The sequence below is a fragment of the Perissodus microlepis genome, chromosome 9 (assembly GCF_051167445.1).
Source record: "Perissodus microlepis isolate ML-2025 ecotype Zambia chromosome 9, ASM5116744v1, whole genome shotgun sequence".
Classification (NCBI taxonomy): domain Eukaryota; kingdom Metazoa; phylum Chordata; class Actinopteri; order Cichliformes; family Cichlidae; genus Perissodus; species Perissodus microlepis.
The window spans coordinates 12435819-12461740 of NC_140469.1; the positions used below are offsets into that span (position 1 = coordinate 12435819).

General features: G+C 38.2%; 1 protein-coding gene across 2 annotated transcripts in view; it reads left to right on the top strand.

The window, feature by feature from the left end:
* ctnnd2a (catenin (cadherin-associated protein), delta 2a) overlaps nt 1–25922 on the top strand; it is a 247700-nt gene that overhangs the window by 18892 nt on the left and 202886 nt on the right. For both annotated transcript variants that reach the window (XM_084939063.1, XM_084939064.1), the window contains exon 2: nt 19205–19335. In XM_084939063.1, the coding sequence (XP_084795189.1) occupies nt 19207–19335 (129 nt within the window). In that variant the 5' untranslated portion in view covers nt 19205–19206. The remainder of the gene's footprint in view (nt 1–19204; nt 19336–25922) is intronic.

Below are 25922 nucleotides of genomic sequence, written 5' to 3' on the forward strand. Positions count from 1 at the left end.
ATTTGATAAAGTGACATAATGATAATTGTAATAAGTGATCGTAAAAGGATAATCTGTTAGGTATTGGATTTCCAAAAGTGTCAAACCTGCTGCAAATTCTACCTGTTATTGGACTTGGCCACAATGGGAATCAAATGCTCAGCCATATCAGTTTCCCAGGAAACCCTCCAGGCAAGTGGGTAGTATTACTTTGGTATTTTTTTAATATCAGCCTCAAAGTTGTGCAGCCTACAAACTGGCAGAATTAGAAACTTTTAAGGAGGGGAAGCAGTCAGTTCCCCATTAATCATGCACGCATTCAGAACCTTTTGCTGCTATTCAAATCAGTCCCCGGATAAGTTAATTGGTTTTGGCTAATTTATATTAAAAAAATCTATTAGTCTAACAGAAGCATTCAGTGAATCTGGAACATACTGCAGTCAGATATTTACTCAACAAGTGGTTTTGTAAGTGCAGAAAAGCGTTCAAGAAATAAAATCTGGATGGAAGCCCGTGTGGTGGGTCCTTGCAAACGCTGTTGCTTCATGTAAATTATAAATCTACGAAGTGTCAAGACTGAGAGATAGGATGTGCGGATGGCCACAGTCCTCGTCTCTCTTATCCCAGTCTCAGGGGTATACTCTTCCTGCTTCCTCTGCATTGTGGCTTTATAGGTTTCATATTGCGGTGAGCTCTACAGCCAGCAGAAGCCTCTGCTATGGATGGAAATAATAAAACTTTATCTTGTGGTAAGCTTCATTATAAACTGGAAACTACCACAATGGATGGAGTGTAGTGTCACAAGATACAAGTTGTGAGTCAGTGCACACACAGTATCTTTTATATAAGCGGTTTAACGTGTTGTTGACATCTGAGAATTAATCATGTAGTATTAAAATGTCACTGATGGTGGGGTTTTTTTCTTGAGATGAAAAAAAAAATATTGTGAGTAATCAAATTCTGCCTGTTACAGTAACCTTAAATGTGTCAACATTTCTCCTGGCAGTCATTTCACATGACGAAATTGAATCTTTAATGGTTTATTTATTTTTCAATGAAACATCATGTATGTCTGTGAAGGTTCTCAGTCATCCAGGTCATCGTAGTCAAAGGAGCTTGCAAAGAAAAGCGTCTGGACTTCTTTAAGTTTACTTGAAGACGTTTACTTGAAGACGTTTCACCTCTCTGAAGAAGCTTCTCGGATGAGAGGTGAAACGTCTTCAAGTAAACTTAAAGAAGTCCAGACGCTTTTCGAAACATCATGTATTTTACTCAGAGCCTCTACAAAGTCAACAAAGCATTGCTTCAAAAGCAAGTAAAAATAGCTTTTCAGCTTCCAACCCATACTTTTTTAACTGGTAGCTGATTTAAAACCAGTGAGGTAGTTTATACTCTATGTCTCTATTTTTGTTTGTCAAACAGCTAGTTATGTAACCAATTTAAATGTGCATTTTGTGTGTGTGTGTGTGTGTGTGTGTGTGTGTGTGTGTGTTTGAGTCTATGAGCAACAGAACCTCACAAGATCATAAGACTGCTCATCTGTGTTTCTCACTCTGTCCTTTCTTTGTTTTTTGTTCTTTTCATGTCTTGCATCTTTTTATATTTTTCTCCGTCTATCCAGCGAATTTAGAATACTGACCTGTGAGCTTCGATCTCCCACTCTCCAAGTAGCTGCCCTATTTTTTTGGTGGTGGATCGGGGCGGGGGGGAGGCTGACGTCACACTGTAAATTGGAAGTGGAAGACTGTAATGCAAATAAGAAGAACAACCACAAAAAACCCCAACCACCACCAACAGCTATCTCAAAAGGAGTCAGGCAAAAGGGATGGGTTTATTGAATCCCTTTGTTTGTGTGTCACAGTTCCTGCTTGTTTCTGAACATTCTCACATTTGCGACAGTATGTAAAACAAAACTACCAAAGAAAACAGTCAGATATGAAATGGCCACCCATTTTTCTTTCGCAGCTGCTATATCTCATTTTCCCCTTTGGTCTTGTCACAGAGGAATGGACTGTTTCATTAGATCACAGGCTGACTCAGGTCTGCTGTCTCAGAGATAACAGCCAGGTAAATGTTGGCCCCTTTGAATGCCAATCATATCTTCACACACAAGACAGCATGTGATGACAGCTGTGGTCAAGGTTATCATCTGAACCCACCATACCGCCATTGCTCTCTGTCTGAGAAACGCCTTCTTCCCTTTTTTCCTTTTCCTCACATTTTCTCCTCTGTCTTCCTCTAAGTGTCCCTAAGTGTTTCAAACTGCTGCGTCTGTGTGGCTTTTAGAAGAATGACTTTCAGGTCAGTCACACTTCTGCTCTGCCTGTCTTTAGCATTAACAGGTTAGTTATCATGAAAGGCAGTGGCTCGGATTTCGGTGAACAATGACTTCCATGAGCAATGCTGCTATTTCCTCCTAAATTACACGATTTCCAGTGGATAATATGCACACACACACATGCAAACACACAGACTGTATTTGACTTTACAGTAGCTTTATATAGAAGGACATTTTACATTTTGTGTTTGGTCTTTGGCTCTATTTGGAAGAGAAAGATGGATGCCTTTCACTTAGTAAATAGTTAATGAATGACCTTGAGCTGTGTATAGTGTTCATGTGTGCAACAATATGTGCAGTGCAAAAACTGACTTATAGTCACATATCTCTACTTTGTGAGCAAAAGGAGAGAAAAAATGGGGGAGCAGCCTTTTTTTAAGCACCACGGACAGCTCCAAGATTTGCTTTCAGCGCAAATAGCTGGTAATAGCGGTTTTTAATTTCTATTTTCATTGGCTATCACCAGCCTGATTTCCTCTACAGGCTCATTATTAACATCTGTCAGTTTTCCAAATAGCAAAATTACCAAGTTGGTCTTTAGAACAAGTTCCCACAGCGGTAAAACTAGACTCTTCTTTCAATTACATTAATGAAGGTTTTAAGGTGGCCTCTGCCTGAGCAAATGGCATTCAGCTGTGCTTTTGGGCAAGTGATGCTTCAGTTACCCATCAAGGCAGGTGGCTGAAACTGGACCCAATCAATAAAAAGAAGACTGAAAAACACTGCTGCAATACTTTAAACTGTGTGTGTGTGTTGTGTTTCTGTAAAACCAATAAAAGCTCAAAAGTATAGTTTCACAAAATAGAAAAATGAAATAATTTTTTAGCAAAAACTTTGTGTAATTAGGCTATTACAGAGAGGTCCACCAGGATTGTTCTGGCTGTGGTTTCTATAGCTTGTTAACATCCTTAACATCGAAGAGAGGAGCAGCAGTGTGTTTTATAACAATATGTTATGTTATATTTTTCCCATGGCGAGGCAGGGAAAAATACTAACTTTGATAGCAATATGAATTATATAGGTATTAATATATACCACCCCAGGGGCTGGAAGAAAACCATACATTATGCTGCTCTGCTACAATTTCCACAAAGTCAAACAGACTTCAAACAAAAGTCAAGCAGAAAGCAGAAAGCAAAGTCAAACTTTTAAAGCCAGTTAAGGCAGATTCTATTCACTGGAAAATGTATAGAGATTCAAAAACACTTTAAAATGCATATTGCTTTGTGTGTCCATACAGGATTGTTTATGAAGGACAATGCCTCTGAGATTTACAGGGAGCTGTCTTTGGCTGTAGAGAAACAGCGGGAACCACGAGTAGCCTTCCCCCAGGCATCTGTTAGATATCAGACTTCATCTCTGTTTTTCTTAAAAGGCAGACTACAGTATATTTTTCTTGTTATAAATGGGTTTAGGATATCATACATCATTACATGCATGCATTTGCATACTTCATGGAAGGATTGGGTTCTTGCTCACGCAATATGTCATTACAAATGCTCTGACTCCTTCACTGTATATATATGAATGGGTGGGCTTGGAATCTAGGCTACTATTATGCGTACTTACTTTACAGTGGTGACAGAAATGAAATATATAGGCTTTTGTGGGAGAAGTCTGTACTATGTCTTTGCAAAAGTGAATATGGTTTCTGCTCAAGATTAGACATATTTAAGAAAGTGACTTATTAAAAGAAACAGAGTGGTTCACTGGCTGAGTGACTTGTGTGATGTTAAAATATCGAACTTAGAGCTAATCCACGAACACTGTGCACCATCAATGAACCATGTCTTACACATATTTCAGTCACTGAAGTGTAAAAAGTCCAAATCATTGAAAAACTGGGTACTCTAGCTATGTGTGGCATATTTAAACTTGAATTCACACAAAATGGTTACTTATCCATGTCGTCACAGCTTTTGGCTCACTGCTCTTGAGAGTTTCCACTTTCTACATCAGATTAGTCTTTTTCGTTGCATCCTTTGCGGCTGTGTGCGGTTAGCACGATGCAGGTTGGTGATTAACAGGTATCACACTGTTCTGACAGGTGTGAAGAAAATCAGAGGGAGGTGTGAGACCAAAGACAGAAGTGAAGCCCAGGAAAGAATATGTCTGGGTTCTTTCACTTTGTATCCTTTTTGTTCCTTTGTGTTGGATCTTCCCTCTCATTCTCTTTCTTTTTGTCTAAAACCAGTTTTTACTTCACTTCTTCTATTCTTGAGCTCTTTTTTCCCTTCACTTGCTCACATATTGAATTTTTTTCTCCACACTGCATAGTCTCCATCTTTGTTGCTAAGAGGGTTGAGTTACTGTAGCTTCCTTTGTGTCTCACATCCTGGTTGTCAGAGGTGACAGTAGAATCTGTTACTTGCTGCTTTCTGCTGACAGATCCTGTTCCGTGAGGTGACATCTTTGTTTCAGATGTGTTAATGATACAAAGTATGTATAAGCTTGCTAGACAAGGTGATAAAACCTGCTTATAAGCCTTAATTCTTTACTATGCTGATTCTGTTTTTAATGACCAAATTCACCTTTTATTTCATTACCTGTGTGTCGCATTGACCTGACTTTTTACTGGTGTACTGTGTAATCCAATCATCGGGATTTGGATACAAATGATTTTCAAGTCAAGGGCGCTACCAGCAATCTAATGAGAATGCCAAAACAATTGAAAGTAAAATTATTTTATTCCTTTTTAAATTTGATGAAGCTTGAGACAGATTTATATCTGACTGAAATTAGTGGGAAAGGCATGCTTCACAATAAAACAGTCATAATGTGTATAAAGTAGACATTCCAAGATTTTATGCAATAAACAAACTTCGAAATAAGATTTTCTCCTCAAAGGGCGTGTGTTCTTCTTGGCTATTAAGCATTCTCTTTCCTGTCTCTGCTATAAATATGGAAAAAATCATGTTACAGGGAGGAAGTTTTACCGTATTCTGTAGTAGGAAAAAGTTGTAATTATTTCTAACCCTCTTTCTTGGTTTCCCTGGTTGTTGGCCTAGAGATTTCTGACTTTGTATGCAGATGGTTTCTCCCGCATGTCTTCAAACCCAGCACCCAATCTAGGTCAACCATCTCGCTGCTTCCCAGCTGCTTGACTGAACAGTGTGCATATATATGTGTGTGCATGTTTAGCGCTCCAGGCTACAACAACCAAAAAAAAAAGTAAAATACATTTTTATATCTTGCGCCTTACAGAAAAATTCATTAAATATACATGCTGTGCTACCTCCATAGAGGTTTTCAAAGTTATAGGTGTGCTTACAGTAGAGTTATACATTAGTCTGTGTCACAGAAGTGCTAAAGTTGCAATAGCTCTACGTATTGATTGAAATAATCAATGGCTCTGTCTCTGTTGACTGCTTGCATTGGGGCTTTTGAAAGCAAAACAGACCTCAGGCATCAGATCACAGTTGTCTGTGACCAGCTTCCTGAATCACTGAGGCTCTGGAGCCATAAGCCACACCCACCGCAGTCCCACTCTGTGGTTTGGTATTGCCTCCTGGAGGGTTATCCGCGCTTATCCACTCCTCTGGGAGGAATATAATTTTGACAAACCATCTTCAGGATAAGACTTTTATTTCATTCAACACGTTTAATGGAGTTCTTAATATTTATTCTTAACTTGAATGAAGGATTTAAACATCGCATCATCTACTATACATTATGTCACATCAAAAAATTCTGTATGCAAGCAGATATCAAAGCCTGTGGTCTTTGGGCCCTCAGGTCGCACCACATTAAAAACAAGCATAACTGTGTCAAGAAAATCATTGCACAGGCTCAGGAACACTCCCAGAAATCATTGTCTGTGAACACAGTTCGCCATGCCTTCCACAAATGCAGGCTAAAGGGCTGTCATGCAAAGACCGAGCCATATGCGACTATGATCCAGAAACGCTGCTGGGCCAAAGCCCATTTAAAATGGACTGAGGCAAAGTGGAAAACTGTTCTGTGGTCAGGCCAATCAAAATTGGCTCGTTATCTGCCCTCTGTTCAAAAGCCTGCATTTCTGATGGTGTGGGGGTGTGTAAGTGCCTATGGAATTGGCAGCCTGCACGTCTGAAAGGCACCATTCATGTTGAACAATATATACAGATTTTAAAGCAACATATACTCCCAGCTAGACAATTTTTCAAGGAAGAGCTTCTATATTACTTTTTTTTGTTTGTTTATACGTAGAAAAACAAGTACATGAACATTTGAACTGTCCCAAGCCAGTAATGTCAGAGTAAATGTTTTTTAAGTTACTCATGTCCTTACTTCACTTTGTATAACAACCATTTCCTGTAGACTGGGACACTTTCAGTCTGTATGTGAGTGTTTCAATTACCAGGATCTGCTGAACCATAATCACCCGTTGTTGATAGCTCAGTGTTTCAGTCATTAGTCAGTTTTTTATAATTGTCTTTGTGCCACCAGGATTCCCTTTAACCTCCTTAGATCCAAACTATTTCATGGCATGCATTTTTAATTACTCTTTGCTATTTGGGCTGATTGAGACGTGATGAATGTAAAAACAAAGAATTATGTTTTTACCTGATTTTGCTCTACAAGGGCTGGATATCCACATATGAGGACATTTGTTTTAAATTTTGATAGAAAAGCAGCAGTATAATGTCCTCGTAAGAGATATCAGGCCTTTATAGAGCAAAATGTTGTATTTTGGTCACAAGCCTATGTTATACTGGCACCATTTCCACGGTGTACCCCGCCCCTTTCCCCGTGATAGCCGGGAAAGACTCTCTTTCTCTATATTTTATTTTTCATGTTAACCTTAGTAAGTATGTATAACACCATCTATTTATATTTGTTAGTCTTGTTTTGAAGTGCATGTTTTCAGTTCAGAATATTCTTTACAAGAGAATACTGTACCTATTTTTAACCACGAGCGTCTGCATATTTAAACCTGTAAAACTGTTCACGCTCAGTTGTGATGAGCTGTGCATATATGTGTGTGAGCTTGTGCATGTGCATTCCTCTGATGCCTGCAACGTCACATGCACTCCCTCCGTCTCTGAGCGCTGCTAACTGAATTATGCATTATTCAGAGTTTCATATTAGACGATACATGGAGGTAAATTAGAGCTATCAATCATCCAAGACATTTATATGTGCTAGACTATGAGAATGATTTTTGAAAGGCAAAGCAGCCTTTGGAAGTCAAGAGTGATTGGCTGGGGAAATTGGGTATGGAAATTATAATTATTATTTCTCCATTTTCCAAGCTTTGGCTCATTCTGATGACATTAGCATTATTAGCCATATGTTAGAGATGATTATTATTTGAGCTGTTGAGGATGCTGGCAAGGTGCACACAGCTAATGAGTTACAACATATTCAAACCACCCAAAGTCAGACATTTCTGTCAAGTCTAACTTACATATTAGACATTCGGACTGTGAGTAACAGTTTCGGAGCACACTACAGGTCCCATAGTCGTATAGATGTATTAAAAATTCTGAGAAGAATGAACAGATTGGCAGAAGTCAGTTTTAATAAAACGTGCATGGTTCACAGCAATGAAACACAGACCCAGTGGAATACGTCATTAACAGCTGTGTGCCCATATGAGCCTGTTTGTGTTTGTGTGGCTGTGTGTGCGTGCGTTGAGTTAAATGTTTCTTTCTTTGAATCCTTGATTGCTTGCAGGGTCAAGAGACTCCCCAGAGGAACAATAATATTCAGAGAATGGCTTTGTGCCTAATATGCATGAATGGCCGTGTTACACTGAGCCACTTTAGAAACATTTGTCTTTGAAATGTGACACAGCGTATTAGCTCCTCTCAGGCTAATTTAAGCATGTCAAAGGAAATACTGACGGAATACTGATGGTATCCAGTACACAACAGGATTTCTTTTAACGTTTATTTTCCTTATTAAAGCTATTACCTCCAGGGGGTGGGCTCAAGAAAGCATTTTGAATAAGAATTAGTTCAAAAGAGGATTGTTATTATTCACTTACTTCTGACAGCTGCTCTTTGTTCACATTAATACGTGCATACCCAAATACAGTAGATAAATGCCTGTGACAGGCAACCAAAGAATGGCTTAGAATCACCTATCAGGAGTATGGTGTGATGGAAAATAATACTGTTTTTCTTTATTTAAAAAAATTACACTTATGATGTATTTGTTGCTTTTTAGACACTGTTTCACAATGACTGGTTCAAATGGCACATCTCAAATCCGGCACAGCAGGTTTGTGCTTGAGAGCAGAATAAAAGTCAGCTATCTGAACCATCAGCGGTAAAGATCTGATTTTGACGACAGCCTCTCGGGAGTAATCTGTGACAAAAGACAGAAAGCTGGCAGGTCCTCCTTGCTCAACGGTTTAATGCAGCCGCAAGGCAAGTTACCTTTTACGTGAAAAGACAGACTCTCACTTATTCTTAAGAATAAAATCTCATTTTCTAGCATCTTGAGCATTGCTTTTTATTTTTTTTACAGACATGAATAATTCAATACAAAAAACAACAACTGAAGTGAGCCTGACTCTAGTGAATCCCTTATATCTGTGTATCTCAGGAACATGCATGAATTATCGATGGATCAGATGGTTACACCCAAGATTAAACGTGTAACGAACAGAGGTGATCACAGGCAGATCGTGGCGAGAGAGAGGGTGTGCAGTGTTCACGGTATCTGAGTAATGTCTTTGTCTTTGCAAGAAAAAAACTGTTCCAAGGGATACTGTAGGATGATTTTTTGTGCTAATTTCATGATGCAATTATTGCACTCAATTTAAAATTGGAAATTTTATGAAGCATACTTTAGAAAAGACTGAACTTTTTAAAATAATTAAATTCACATTTGTGTTGTAGCTTACTTTAGGTTTGCAGAATATGGACTGTTTTAGAGTAACCTAATTTTCTACTTTAACTTGCCTTTTAAGTTACTATTATATCATAGATAACACAATAAAGTAGCAGTTTATTAAACCTGGATCCCTGATGAGTTATTAGCTTCTCAGCCTCAAATAGACTCTAGCAAACCGTCAGCAGTGTTTTGCCCACACTATGACGACCGGGCTAATGGAGGATTGTCAATAAATGCCATATTTAAAGTTAGAGTGAGGACCTTGGTGTTCCCCTGGATAAGCTGGAGGAGGTGGCTGGGGAGATGGAGGTCTGGGCTTCTCTGCTAGGGCTGCTGCCCCTGCAACCCGGCCCCGGATAAGCGGTAGAAAATGGATGGATGGATGCATGGTGAGGCAGAGTAGGTGAAGTGACACTTGAAAAAATAATGAATGCAAATAGCTAATGTATAATTAGTGTACATTAATAAAATTGCCTAAATGGTGCATTCAATTTTTAACCTACTAATATATATATACATACCTCTCCTCAATGACTAATAGCAAATATCTAATTAGGAAATCATTTACCACTAGCATTACTACATCATTATACCTAAAAAAACAAAACAAAAAAACATTAAGACTTTTTACTTAGTATTCCATGAGAGGAGTTACCACTTTTTGAATGGAAGTTCAAAAATGAGATGGCATTTTGAAAATGATTTATTGAGATGCAGAATTTGAATAAAAACTATGTGGTGATTAGACCCAGATGAAACATCGCAGCAGAAAGAAAACCCAGAAATGATAGGAATCAGGACAGGACCCCCCAGTGTGTAGACGCCGGTGGGGGTGAATATGAAGTTGGATGCTTGGATGGGGCTCTGAGAGTCCATGGTGAGCCAAAGATGGGGAGGAGGCGGGTTGCATGAATGCCTGAATGACAGATTAACAGATAAGTTGGATTGGATCACAGAAGGTGTGCAAGAAAATGACTGGACTGGAGTAATGATGTCAGTTTGAAAGCAGGGGAAAGTGGAGGTGATGTAAAGAATAGACTGAATAGCCTGAACACCTAGGAAAGCAGGCAGATGGGTAAATACAGATCTTGCTTACTGAACTTACGCAAAAGACTCATTATAATAGAGACTATATTGATTACATTATATAGATTGTAAAATCATCTTGTTCTGATTGTATGGTAGACACTGTTTATCTATACATAGTGTCTATGTGTCGATCTATCAAGTATCTCTCAGTGATATTGCACTTGTCATTTTTTCCATGGACTTCTTTTGTTTTTTGTGTGTTTTTTTTTTAAATTGGGTATATTTATAGAGTGCATGTCTGTTACTATATAGCCTTCATTAAAAGCCATGATTGTTACTGATTAAATACATCTGCTTTACAAGCTGTTTTGAGTAGGTAATTAGCATAAGTCAGATGCTCCAAAGAACTTAAAGCTTAAAAATAACTTACTGACTTTAGCTGAAACTGCAGCAGGTTCTATTGATCGAGGTAGTGTCAGTTTTGCATTTGAGCACCGTGGGGCTCAAATGAATGTAGCCTATGATTTGTTGTTAAGTGTTTCGACCTGGAAGGGCTAGCAGATATAGCTAGCTTCTTGTGCTATAATGGCTTTCGCTATTTTTCCAAAAATTAAATAGTGAAGCTGTTGTGTTGATGACAGGTCTTACTGCGATGTCTCGTGGAAGTAAGTTCCAGTTGTTATTTGTTAGTGATATTATCAATACGGTTATGTGAAGCAGAAATATGTGCTAGCATAATTATGCTGGTCTTCAGGTTATATCCAGGTTGTTAATTAGTGATTGTGTGCAGGTGTGACAGTGCAAACACTAGGAATGTTAGAAGAAAGTACTTTGAGCAAGTGGTGAAGGTGTGCTACTGTAGGTAGCATTAAAGTGAGTTAGCTTTAGTAGTTTTATGTTTCTCAAGTACTGTACTTAACCATAAAGTGTAGGTAGGCTAATTGTGGTTTTCCATTTTGCAACCTTATGTCCGGACTGCTCTTATACAGAGGCACATTTTCTTCTTTTTACCTAACTGTATTTGTCTGACAGCTTTAATTGCTTGTTATGCGATGGAATATATGGCCTTGCTGTACTGCCTAATAGCACATAAAGCAGTTAAAATGAGGTCAACTGTCACCATCTACAGCAGTAAAATGCAACACACACAAAATGCAAGATTAAATATAAGAGGAACATTAAATATAATAGTAGAACACAAACAGGGAATAAATAAATGTATTTTTATAAAATATTTTGCTTAATCAAACACATTTTTTGTGTATCTGGGACACAGTGTATCTGTTCCTGTCACAAAAAAGATACATTAGCTTTATGTATCTGCTGATACTGAGTGTTAAATTAATACGTTGCATTCCTAAGTGTGGGGAAGAAACTGGAAATCTTTTACTTGACAGGCAACATCGGGCTTGCTTCATAACTTCTTCCTCCCTAGAGCCTCCTATTCTGTGTTCTGGTTGTATTTCTTATAAAAGTGCATTTGATGTCATTTGTAGTTGTTGCCAAGCAACATGGTACACTCACTGATGAGACCAATGACGACTACTACTTTGGCTGAAACATATGTAAGATTTGTTGGTGCATTACATTTGGCACAGCTGCAAATTTGAAACTTCACTGACATTGTTTCATTGCTGTTATATAAAATGAGGGGAAAAAACAGACATAAGTAAAACAGATATACTGCATTTCTCATACATGGTTGTTTTGTTCATATGGTTTTACAGTTTTTACTTTGTTTTCATGTTGAAATATAAAATAATACAGTAAAAGAGGGAAGTTACAATCACAAACATATTCCATAGGAATTTTGATTATGAGCCATAAGATTATAACCATGATTTTAAAAGGTTTAAAAAGCCATGTGTCCATCTTCCTACAAATTGAAATAAACTGATTGGTGGAGATTCTGTTACCATGGAAATGTTTAATTCCAAGGGTCAGGTTACTTAGTGAGGGCAAAACTTGAGAAAGTGTGATAGTAGTGATTGCTGTCAAATGATAATACTGTAGAGAATGATGAAAAGTTACACAGTTAACTTACTTTAGTGGTATTGTTCAATTAAAGTAGTTATGTTATACTTTTACTTAAAATTTAAAAGGAAAAAACTACCCAGGATACTTTTGTACTTACATGTGACTTATGCTCATTGAGTATATTGTTATGTCACTATAACTTGACTATTATGCTGCTGCCGCATGCACCTAGGTCAGGGGTCGGCAACCTGCGGCTCCGGAGCCGCATGCGGCTCTTTAGTCCTTATAGTGCGGCTCCGCGTGGTTTTGGAAAATAAATTAGAAGTATTTAGCTGAAGTGTATTTTATTTATGTTAGTTCTTTTTTAACTTGTAGTTCTAAATTGTTAGATTATTGTGATATTGAAATATAAAAATAAAATTATATTCTATTATTTTTTCATTGCTCAAAATAAGCGTCACACTCGCGGAAGCCGGTGTACCCGCCGAAACGCCGTGCATTTATCGAGACTTTCAACCCCAGGTAGGCCAATTATGGATCTTCGGATCCACATTATGTCAGCAGCTCTTCTCCACCGTGAACTATGTTAAAAACAAACACCGCTCACGCCTCACAGATGACAGCTTACAGTCCTGGGTAAAGATGAAAGCCCCGATTTGCAGACGCTGTGCGCAGAGGTTCGGGACCAGAAGTCCCATTGTAAACATACCACGGCAGACCCGACGATGTTTGCATGAACATGCTTTTCAGCATCTCTTTATTGACCACTTTTCACACACGCTTGCTGTACACATACAGCCGGCTGTAGGTTTGCAGCTCACAGCCCGACACACGCCAACACAACAGCATAGATAGCACAGACGTAAAGGGGGCGAGGCGTGATTGTGGGTGCTGCTCTGGTGCATCCGCCTCCCCTGCAGCGGCGCTGCAGACCACACCCCGCCACACACATTAACCAGGTAAAATACATGTTTAGGCAGAATTTTGCAAATATCTATTTTTTAGCAACATAGTGCTTTTTTTCCAATTATTTTTAAAAGTCAGGCTCCAAAAGCCCAAAGGAGATATAACAGTTTTTGTTTGCTATATGGATCATTTTAGTTCAGCTGGGTGTCTTTCCTTTTGTTATATTTCTTTAAGAGTTAAAAATGTGTTAATTACATAAATAAAATGTCATTTTCTCTGTAGCACTTCATGGATTTCATAAGCAACACACCTTAGTTGTTCACACAAAGCATAAAGGTAGAAAACAATATATACAGTGTTATCTTGATTTTAGATGTCAAAAAGTATTTGCGGCTCCCAGTGTTTTCTTTTACATGGAACCCGGGTCCAAGTGGCTCTTTGGGTGTTAAAGGTTGCTGACCCCTGACCTAGGTAGTGTGTCGTCAACAAGGAGGACATTGAAAAATAAGGATGGAAAAAACTCTTTACTTACATTTGTAAATGCTCTTGCCTGCAAGCATTGAAAAAAAGTTCAAAAGCTGCTTACAAATTTTGAACCTTTTGGTCAGAAATGTCATTGTTACCAATTCTGTTGGAATATTCTGATATAATTTTGAAGCTCTCACAGTCCCATATGGTGCATTAACTTCATTAGTTTATTACTTCTAATGCTTTTTATTAGCATATATACAATGTCATCCCTGAGAAATATAGATGTTAAATGTCTTAGCTTGGATCTGCTGAAGGATTCAAGCTCTACCAAATAAAAGCCACCACACACAGATTGCTTTTCAGCCCCTTTAAATATTTCAACAATGTAATTTTATGTGAGAAGGAGATACGCTTTTGATTGTGCTCCTTAGGGGAGCCACCCACTCAAACATGCGGAGGGGGATAATGGCTTCCTGTTCAAAATGCATTATTTGGGACCTGAATTGGAGATTTAACAGGAAATAGAACCTAAAAAAGGACAAAAAGTTAATAAATAAAAAAAATTGTTCTGAAATTTGAAAAACATCATTGTTAGCAAAAATGATCTCATTGTATTTTTTTACAGTGCTAATGGTAAGATTGAAGTCGAAAGGCAATTTCCAAAAAGCTGAAAAAAAATACTGTGATTACTTTGCTTCAGATACACTGAAAACATTAATAATTGGTTTGTAGGTCTCCTAACATTATCGATTAGTGTTAAGGAAAAATGTATTTTCATTTTGTACAGGGAGCAACTGACACTGCTCGATCCAATTTACAGGTCAGATAAACACAATTTTAAATGTAACGGTAAAAGAGAAAAAAGGTTGAAAATAGGATAAAGAAACATAATAAGGTCAGAGTGAGAGCATAGCAGAGTGGATGTAACAACACATCATGAAATCAGCGAGTCAGCTAATGTGAAGTCATAGAGGGGAGGATCTCAGAGAAACGTTTGTTCATACAGTACACGTGTGAGTCTCTTTATGTGTCATTTTGTAGGCATGGACATGTAAAGTGTGTTTTGTTTGGTCAGAGCAGGTGTGAACAGCGCTCAGAAGTGCCTAAACTGCAAAATCCTCTAGCATAGAATGTGAGTCACCTCTGTGTTTATATATGCATGGGTGTGTTTTTTGCTTGTGCATGGAGTTTTGTTTTGTTTTTTTAATTGTGAGCAAACAGTAAAGGCCAAGGTCAATTCAGTTGTATTTATATAGCACCAAATCACCAAATATAGCACCAAATATCCCTGAAGGCACATTATCTTCTGATGTAAAAAGAAAGAAACCCAATATTTAGATTGCCCCTGTGAGCAAACACTTGGCAACAGTGGGAAGAGAAAAAAATCCCCAGGAGTAAGAGAAGATATATGAAATTCTCCTTTTAGAGACCAGATAGGGGTATAACAAGGATGCATGCACTTTGGACCCATTCACCACTTTCAGACACTTGCCAACATTTTGTCTATGAACATAACAGTGGAAATTAAGAAAAAAAAAATTAAGACAAACTTTTGCGAGATTTCGCAAAAGTAACTCGGGATCTCGCAAAAGTTTGTCTTAATTTTTTTTTCGCCCATGTTCCTTGCGGGGCTCCGTACATTATAGACGAGATGAAATGTGATGCACTTTTTTTGAGTTTTTCTTTAGCTTGTTTACACTTTGTTTTGTAAGGATCATTATTAAATGCTGGGTCCTCAACCATACAAGGCTTTTTCTGAGCTTGCCATTACTTATCTCGGGCTGAGCCAAATGAAATGTCATACCATCGTTCCTTCTGAGTTCTTTGCGAAACAGCTCACAGCTCAAACCAGTCAGAATGCGCTACAATTAAATTCATCCCCAGAGCTACAAAGGCCTCCTCTAAGCTGAGGTTCCTGTTACACTCCACCCTGCAGTGTGACACATATCTATTCAGTAGCAGCTCGACTGTGCTTGGCGACAATACCTGGAAAGAATAGAATAGGATGGTGGAGTATTGTGACATTTGATGGCAAATGTGTTCTGGGATTATCTCTGCAGCAGCCAATATACAGCGAGCCACCTTTGCAATTTTCTAAAGACAGCACCTGCTGGACACTAATTACAAAGAGTTTGTGCCTCCTCTATACATGATTACTGGCTTTCTCTGGCAATAACAGGTTCACAGCAATGTCTTTGTTATGTGCCGTGGTGTATGCTGTTTAGAGTTGTTGTTGTTTTTTTTGTTACTTCAGTCATTCAGCTGTATGAGAAACGACTTATCAAAGTCACTCAGAAGCGTGTTTGCCTATTTAATTTAATTGCGCTTGTTTGTATATGCTAGTTTCTTGTATATTGGGAATATTATGTCAAAAACTGCAAAGAGATTATCTGATGAGCTAATGCCGCAAGGCAACACTCATTTCTGTCTGCAAAAACAATCAATCAGCCTTTGCTGTACATTTATTCGGGCTTAGTACTAAGTATTATAAAGCACAAAACCAGTGGGTGCAGACATTATTACTTGTAAAAAAAACAGGTGTAACTAATAGCAGCTGCATTTCTTTTCAGTATGCCTCTACCAGGCCTCTGGCATTATACATGTTGGCACATTGGCACTGCTTATTGGCACAGCAAAATGGAATAAAACCATCATTAATGTTATTAGTCACACCTGTGATTTTCCTGCCATGAGAAAGGGGTATTGTGCCTATTTCAAACTATAGTATATTGCTACAGACACAACTGGATAGCTTTTGGAACGAAAACTTGACCACAAACATACAAACTGTTGGCTAAGAAGCCACATGTCAAATTATTGATGGGACACATATTCATTCTTTTGTGTTATTTGGGAGCTCCAATTTATTGCTAGAGGTGTTTACTAGCAGAAAAACATCTATATGAGTTCAGAAAGAAGGTGAGATGAGGCTTTCCTCTTCCCACTGACTTGCACATTTGGCTGGCGCATTCAAGAGAAATTGCGGCAGTCAGCCAGCGCGTGTAAAATGGTCTTTGCTGGGGTTCTGGTTGCTCAGGAGCCAAACTCCAGTGACTCATCTCCACTCAGGAGGGGAGATGCCAGACACAGAAGTGGTATTTGTCAGTGAGAGTGAAAATTACCATCTGCAGGGCATCTCACTAGCATCTTTTATTTACAGACACCACCCTGTCTAGCCGGCTGTCTGTCTGATGGCTAGCTGACTGGCTAATAGAATGAGTGGAAGTTTGCTTTGCACACTGTCTAGATCCTCATTGAGGTACTGTCTCTGTAAGGTAACTGATGCGCTTGACTCTAATTCTCTTTGTCTGTCTCATTCTATCTTTTGGATGAATACTTCTAAAAAACATATCACACATTTTAAAAATCTATGACAGAATCCAAGCTGCAGAAATGTACATGCAGACCCTGTAACTAAAATTAGAGGCATGAATTTAAATCCCCAGATCAAATGTTAAATGCCTGAGACTAGCAGGAAACTGTAAAGTAAGAGACTCCATGATTTAATCCCACACTCAGGCAGTTCATTATTTAGTCTCCTACTGAAGTCTGGGCTTCTGTATTGACAAAATCCTGTCCCTATGGTCTCTAAAACACTCTAAAACTTGCCAACCAATTTCCTGATTTCTAAGACACTTCCTCTTTCTTTCTCTTGCCATGTACTTTCAGCTCAGACAGGAAAAATGTGCAGATGTTTGTTTGATGATTTAAAACCCTTACAGTTAATTAGAAATAAGGTGATTTCATTGTGTTTCATTTTTGATATTGCTTGTATTGCTTGAAACTGAGGTGTCCCTGAATTTTCTTTCACATTTGTGTGTCTGGTGTTTGGGCACAATATTGTGTATACCCTGGCCTGCAGTACTGTGTGCTTTACGCAGAAAGTGAATTTGTTTCTTTTCAGTTAGTGCCCAGTCAGAACAGACCAAAGAAAAGTTTCTCATATCATGCACAAAAAAATGAAAATGGATTTTGTGACACTGATTTTCATGGAAAATGGTGGTCACACAAATGGTGACAGAAAGTGTTAGTAATGCATGACAGGAAGTCTTTAACCTGTCGTTTTCCTGCTCAGGTAAAATACAAGGCTAAATTATTAGGGCATGGAACAGAAAACATATTAGCATGTTAATAGTGCAAGGTGTTGTTGTTAAAATATTGCTTTCATATTATAGATGGCTTAATTTAGAAGCGTCAAGTGATGTTGATGCATCTATTAGTACTTCCTGGGATTAAGATGAATGCTGGTTGAAAACAAACAAACAAAAAAACCCATGCACCACTCATGCTAACTTTGTCAAGCTAGTTGTCAAGGTGCTGTTTGATGAACAATGCATGTCTTTTCCAGTTGAATACATTCATTACTCAGTCTACAAGACCCTGTGTTTGTGAAGTAATATAGTGGAAGTGGCAAATCCCACTGTGTTTGTACTTGTTTGAGATGTATTTGCTTTATGTTTTGTTTTTGTAAATTAAGTCTGCTTTTAGTTTTTATTCTCTCATACCACAAACATCCAGTCTGTCCTCCAGTATTGTGCTCATCGGCGCCCTGACTGATTGACTGGCTGGCACGTTCAAAGTGATGTTTTAACTGAATTAGATTCTCCAATCTTCTTATAAGAGAAGAAAACAACAGTATTTTATAGATAGTTGAAGTCTGTATATAACAAAAGATGATTGCTAATCGATTCCACTTGTTTTGATGAAAGTGGTAACAGTTGCATTGAAGAGATAACAAGACAACCCTCAAAATTGCATTGGTTTTGTAGGTGGTGGCCTCAGACCGTTGCCTACTCCTTATCTCTCCTGACTGTTTTTTCTCGTGTTTTGCTCTTTTACTGTTTTTGTGATTACTGGTAGCAGGTGAGAGGTTACCTGAAGCCCATTGATGTTGCACAAATAGTTCAGCTCCTCTGGAATGACCCATGTGCATGTGCCATCAGGAGATTGTTTGCTGAGTCTTCTAGAATAGTCTCAAGAGGGTGGAAGAGCAGGACTGGTATCTTCTCTTTTGTCTGAGGAGGAACAGAAGCACTACCAGAACCCTGCAAAGTTACCTTCCTGAAAGCTACTCATGTGCACTTTTCTGACCAAAATCTCAAGAAACACACTGCATGAAGGTGGTTAGAGGTCCTGATGTCCTTTACTGGGATTGGTGCTCACTATGGACACCATGCAGCTTGATTGGCTTTCACCAGTGAACACCAGAACTGGGAGGTCGAGCACTGGTGCACATTCTCTTTACAGATGAGAGAAGTTTCACACTGAACACATGTGATGGACGTAAACGAATCTGGGGATGCTGTAACAAGCATGGCTGGTTTGACGGTGGATCAGTGATTGTGTGGGGAGGCATTCACTTGTAGGGTCAAATAGACTTCTGTGTGCTAGCCAACAGTGCCCTGACTGCTATTAGGTACCAGGATAAGATCATCAGACTTATTGTCTGTTATATGGTTGCAGTGAGCTCTGGGTTCCCCCTGAAGGACAACACTTGGGCTCATTGCCAAAGTGTCTATGAAGAGCCACGAACACTACTGATTGACACTGGGATACAAGTTGAATCAGCCTGTGATTTCAGTTTTTTACTTATTAAAGTGATTTTTCAATCATGTAAATGAGACATATTCTTCGTACTGTTTTGTCACATCATTTTCTATATATGTGTGTTAATTTTAGCCATGCCAGTGCCGGATCAGCCTGCAGAGCAGGAGAAGGGGGCCATGGTTCCCCCTGTGATGCCATCCTCCAATGGAGACAGATCTGAGACAGAGACAACCTCCTCTATCCTTGCCTCTGTCAAAGAGCAGGTAGGAAGTCCTCCATATACCATAAATGTATGTGCTGAACTATGATAAGCCTTTTTTATGTAAAACTTTTGGCTAAAAAGGCCAAATTGTAACTTTGTTGTCAATAAACAGCTCTAATATAAGGCAGCTCATAAAGTTGTTGCTGTTATATAGCAGCACCCCACTGTTATAAAGTGTTTAAACGAAAGCAACAATTGATTGGTTGAGTTTAATGGATGGAAGTAATGGAGATTATGGAGCAAGAGCTGGAAAATATCATTAAAATCATGGCCGTTACTTGACGAAGGAGGGCTGGAGTGGTAACTGCATTGCTGCAGGAGGGCAGGCAATGATGCTGCAAGGTTTTGTTTAAAAAAACAAACAAACATGAAAATCATATATAAGAAAACAATATATAAGTAGGGGATGGTAGACGAAACAGCTCCAGGTTTGGTTTAGGTGATGATGAGGGGAAATAAGTGCAATGCAAATATATTTTAGTCTTTGATATGTTAGATTGAGAAGAGGTGAGAGAAAGCAAAAATAGGAAGTACACAAGAGATTTGCTATGTACGTATGTTGTGTAGCTTTGTACAGATTGATCTTTACACCTCTTGATTTATATATTTAGCACTTTATTTATGTTTTAGGCAACTTATAAGGCACAAAAATATGTGTTTCTCTTCACAATGGAAAGATATGGAAAGACAATACACCATAGATTTATCATTTTGCCAATCTGCATTGACTCTGAAGTTCTCCTTAATTTAATACCACAAAATATTCCATTTACCCTTACCGAGTCAAGGACAAGTGCTGATAGCAATTTAAGCTTTTTTTTCCCTTTGCAAATGGCATTCATTTGTGTGTGTGTGTGTGTGTGTGTGTGTGTTTTTTCCCTAGACCAGAAACCCTCTCAGTGCTTTCACATTACTGAATCAGTGAAGCGCGCAGTGTTTAGTCAGATTCCTGCAGCAGACTAGATTTGAACCCAGCTCTTCCTCCTCCCATTGGGAGAGCAAATGTAGTAGAAGTTACCCATAAGAGGGATAAATCACAGACTTGTAGCCGTTGTTGAAGTCTTATTTCTGCAGTGCGACATTTCTAAAATCTCCTTCCCTGAGGAAAACAAATGTTTTACAAATGAATTGTTCAGTCATTGAAAGGGAATAGGAAACAATAAGTTTTATCTGACAACAGCTCTAATCAGCACTACATAGCAGCACATTAGATAGAAGTTGGATTGACTACATTTATCTCTGTGCTCTCATTGCTGACTCATTGGAGCACACCTGATTTTGTCAGATCCATTCATCTTTACTGATCCAGTTCAGTTCAATTCAATGTTATTTATATAGCACCAATTCACAACAACAGTCGCCTCAAGGTGGAAAAAGACCCTACAATATTAGAAAGAAACCTCAGCAATCACACTAATACGCACAAATGCTAATGCACCATTGATAAAGTGCAGTGGATTAAAAAAATACCTACACTATCCAACTCTTCACCTAGACCTTTTACATACATGGGCCCAGATTAATAAGCAAAGACAAAGGCAGTTCATTTCAGTAATAAATAACAAGGGTGAGGGCAATCTGGTTACCAAAATAATACATTATAATATAGGTTTTCTCCAGAAAAACAACATGGCAGTTCAGATCAAGGAAACACAGCTGAAGGAGAATGGATATGTTTTGATATAAAGGCGAAGTCTTCTGTTAGGAATAGCTGAGGACTCTGTACGGATAAGTGTGTGTGATCTCTGGATAAATCTGACAGCTCAGTTGGAATGCACGATTAATCCAGAAGAGTGCTGCTTTCAACAAACTATCTCACTGCATAAAACTGAAAACTGTCAGTATACAGCTGTCCTGTAGGATTTGTAAAAAAAAAAAAAAAACACAACACAAAACTTCATTCATCCTCAGATCCTGAGCTGTACATGTGTTAATAAAGTTACTGCTGCTTTGCTACATGCATAAGTGTGCACACTGGTATTTTTATCTGCATGACATGCAAGGCTGCAGGTATTTAATTAAAGTTAATTTTACATATTGTTAGATTTTGACTTAAATCCAGCATACTTCTGATCTGGTCCACGAGTAGCAAGATAGAGAGCTTTAAAATAATCAGAAATAAGAGGAAGAAAAATCAACATACACAAAGAAACCACTCCATGATGGATCTCTGTGACTAAAAACCTAAAACACTACAAACCCATTCACTACTTTAAAAAGTAACATGGCTGTCTGTGTTACCCAAAACATCACACAGCTCTGTGTGGATCTTGTATTGGGATTCTCCCTCTCCCTCTGATGCTTCACATGAAGTTAAGTTCTGCTCTGTTTCATAAACATATCAGCGTTACTGAGGACCAGAAACATGCAGGGCTGAGCTCTAAATAGTGGAGAACTCACTGAAGAGCCTAGAGTTTTGGTGTGCTCACAGCTTGAGCAATACGCTGATGCCAATCATACACTTGTTCTGATAACATCTCCCTCTGGCAATCCAGATGAGTTGACACTTCTAGCAGAAATTATCACACCGTCTCATCATACACAAAATAAGACAATTTTCAGAGTTAAATTTGCTACAGTTGCCAATAAATCGCTCGCTGCAAACCTTAAATAATTTGTATGTGATTCATTCAAATACTCTCCTCCCAACATTCTGTGCCTCTGAAAGTTGCACTTCTGCAAGTACATGTGCAGTACAGTTAAAAATAAATGTTTAGAAAATCCCAACAGTAGTCTTTTAAAGCTAAAAGAAGGTTTGTGCTTGTATTAGACTGTCAGTAAATATAGTCCTTCAAAAAATAATCAAAACACTTGGCTATCAGTTTTTAATGCAACTGGATTTGCTGTAGATTTTCTGCTTAGAGGAACACAGTCTCCTGCTGCAGAGCTGCTCACACTGTTTCCTAGCAGAGCTGTGGGGGTGAACTATATCTCCATAGTGCTGAATGTTCTCACAGTAACTACTCAGTTGCATTTACATAAAAAGCTCTGTACTAGTTATGTACTGTACTGGAAACTTGGAAGCTTTATGGTGACATGCTTATGTCAATGCCTGTGTTTGTCTAAGTTATTTTTTCCTGTAATTTGGTCCAGTAACTGACCAGTTCTGCTCCCATTATGGCACACCCACCCTCATGCCTTACACACACGTTTCTCACTCTGGCTTAGGTTTCATTTAGGAGACACCAGCAAGGAGTTGGAAGGTTGAATGACATGCTATTAAGTAAGGGTAAAGACTTTCAAATGCTTAGTTAGGTCTTCTTGCTGCTATCTGTTCCAATTAGTTCACCACAAATTGTAAATTTGTGAAACACAATGATCTGAGTTGTAGCCGATGGTGCTTCTGAACATTTAATGGTTCTCTTTATGCTCTGAAAGCTGCCAGAGGAAACTAACTGGGTGAACATATGATTTTTCTCAAGTATATATTCACAGAACAACAGCTGTTGCTGATATAATTACAATGCTACCTATTTACACACGGAACAAACAAAACAGCGCATTAAACGCACAACAGAATACCACTAAATAGCATGATACCTGTAGCTTAATGAAATATTTGATGCTTAAGTGGCAGCAAAAATTAGATCACTTACCACTCGCTGCGAAACAGCAAATATACAAACAACACATGAGAGAATTAATTACAATTATGGATTTTTTATTCACATTGTATATACCTAACTGTGTCCTGCCCTGTGTCTATAAAGACCCAAATGTTATATTCCCATAGAAATTATATAGGACCTAAAATGTATCAGTCAAAAATGACTCCCACTGTCCATTTTACGTCTGTCAGTATCATTATTACAATTGTAATACTTGTCCACATTAACTCAAACCAACAAGTTTAACAAAATACATCACTAGCTTTAATAAAATTTAAAGGTGGATCTAAACATTTTCTTAACAGTATTGGTTTGAGGTTTATTCCACATGCTCACAGACTTGAAAAAGCACTTCCTGTCACAATTTGAGTGCATATTAAGTTAAAGATTTAGCATGACCTAACTTGAGTTCAACTTAGGAGACATACAGTATACTTTTTGCTCTACATCTAATTATAATTTTTTTTGCTTGTTTTTTAAAAACATCGGGGGTCTGCTAGAAGCGCATGTGTGTTGATCACAGAAAAAAGTAGGTGCAACTTTCCCCACAGAGATACATTAAAAAAGCCAAACTCACTGCGGGTGCAGATTCACTGCAATATTTATTAAAGACACTGAGGTTTCATTAAGACACATAGTATTAAAGCTTGTATTCCTGTAGTCCTGATACTGTTTTAGCATAAGTGAACTTTTCCTCCTGAGACCTGCATATAATGAAAGATCTTCTTATTATACGACCTTCTCTCTTATCCCAGGTTACTTCTCTGTCCAAAAACGGTGAAGTACCCAGGCATATTTCTGTTCATGGGGTCCTTTACCATGAACATTCATATAAGTTTACAGTAGTCCCCCAGATTAGTTTTAATGTATTTTCAGGATGAAGCTGACTCTAAAAAATGTGTGTCCAGTGTTGAAATATTCTTTTCAATTTTTCGCGATGTTCTATTACTGTCACACATTTCTCAAATTAAGTCCACACTCAGTATTTGAATAGCAGAGGGCTACATTTTGGGGATCATCCTTTTTAAGTTATCCTATTTAAGTTGATAAAAAGCTGAATGTACGTCATTGAGGGAGCTCAGCAGGAAATGTTCTTCATGCAGATTTCTTTTGCATTCTCAGAAGGATGTCAGCTGGCTATCTTATGTTAAAATTTTTTAGATTCGATGGCTCCCTGGCTGCCTCAGTTGAAGCCATTTGAGTTTCTCTCAATGTTTTGCACCGAGTTGCATCATATCTTAACTTGCCTCAGGAGGGCTCCACAGAGACCAAATTACCTATTCCTGAGTTGCTCTAAAATCAGTTTCCCACATATTTTCATTTAGCTGGATTTAATGTCCTGTTCTGTTTCTGGAAATAGCCCTGGAAATGCAACTTTCCCTGTTAATTTATAATCTGGTTTATCATGTTTTGCCTTATCCTTGATTGATGTCCCGATTTAATGATTCCACCAATAATGAGTTTGATTATATTTGCTGTTCTAAACAACCAGTAGCCAATTAATCTTTTCTGCTTTGTACTATTCCATCTGTTTAGAATCTAGCCAATTTAATCTTTTCAAATTACATTCTATCAGTGATAGATTATGGTCTTTTGTGTAATGAGCTGGCAAGGAGTTTATATTCCTTATAGCCAGAAAAACACAATACAAAATGAGTGAGAACAAAAGCCACAGGCTAAAATGATGTTAAGTGATTCTGCAGTCACAGAAAAACATCTCATGGGAGCTGGGAGGATGTTTTAAATATTCCAGTGTGCTATATTCCCGAGATCCTGCTGGTTGACTTAAGTCAAGACAAGCCTTAAATGAACAGAACTTTTGATTTGTAGCTGATTGCTGGATGCTGTTTAAATAAAGTGAAATTAGATCAATCTTTCACCTTGATTTTGCAATTATCCTGGTGCTTTTATTACCCTTTAGTTATTATTGCTATGGAGAGCTCTGATTGCTTTTAGTACTTATTACATTTTTTGGATATTCTCCTACTTTTCTTTCTTTTCTTAACTTAAAATAATAGACTGTAATAATGCATGCAAGGAACATTTAATATGGCTGCAATCCATTTGAAAATGTGGATCTATTTTTTACTTTGACATTTTTGTGGAGACAAATGGTTGAACTTCCATAGCTATAGTAAATGAATGGAAAACATGAGATAGTAGACTAACTATATATAGCATATTCCCAGTCTTTGTTGTAGTTATAGTCCTCATCATTATCATTTTGTCTTTTGTTCCTCCTTCTCGTCTAGAAAACACAACACCACCTCTTCCCTCATGCTGTTGAACTACGGCGTGCGCATCTTGCTTTGAGTTTGTTGAATCTGAGCTGAAAGTATCCATAAACTACTTGGGTTATCAAAGGTTCACAACTGATGGAAGCAGTTTGTGTATTTGAAAGCAACAAGGTCTTTTACAGAACCGAGAGGGTAATATATTCTATCCTCTAGACTGATGGTTATTCTCCAAACTCCCTTTCTTTGCAGTTTGAGTGCACTTCATTGGCCTTTAGAGTGAGCTGAAAACTTTCCTTTTGCTTGTGTGTGCTCACTAAGCTTGACTAGGGCTCTGGATATTGACTGTGCATATTCTTTACACTTTGACACTCTCCAACACTTATAGAAGTTCCTTGAAAAGAGATTTTGTGTAGGTGTCTGTGTGCCTTTTACAACTTTCTCTGAAAGCAAATTTCTGTAGGTGTGTGCCATTTGTGTATCCTAATAGACTTCTCTGCTTCTCTTCCTTGTCCTCCATCTCTGTTCCCCATGTTCTCTCCCCTTATCGATGCCCTGTCTGCTGCTGAAGTTGGCAGTTGTATTTTGCAGATGGTATAAATTAACTCTCATTCAGAAGCAGAATGATGGGGAAGAAATGAATGACTCCTCTTCCACACCCAAAACTATCAAATGCAGCATCTGATTAAAAACCTTCCGTCTCCTGAAATTGTAAGGTGTAATAAGTCAGAGGTAAAAAACATATT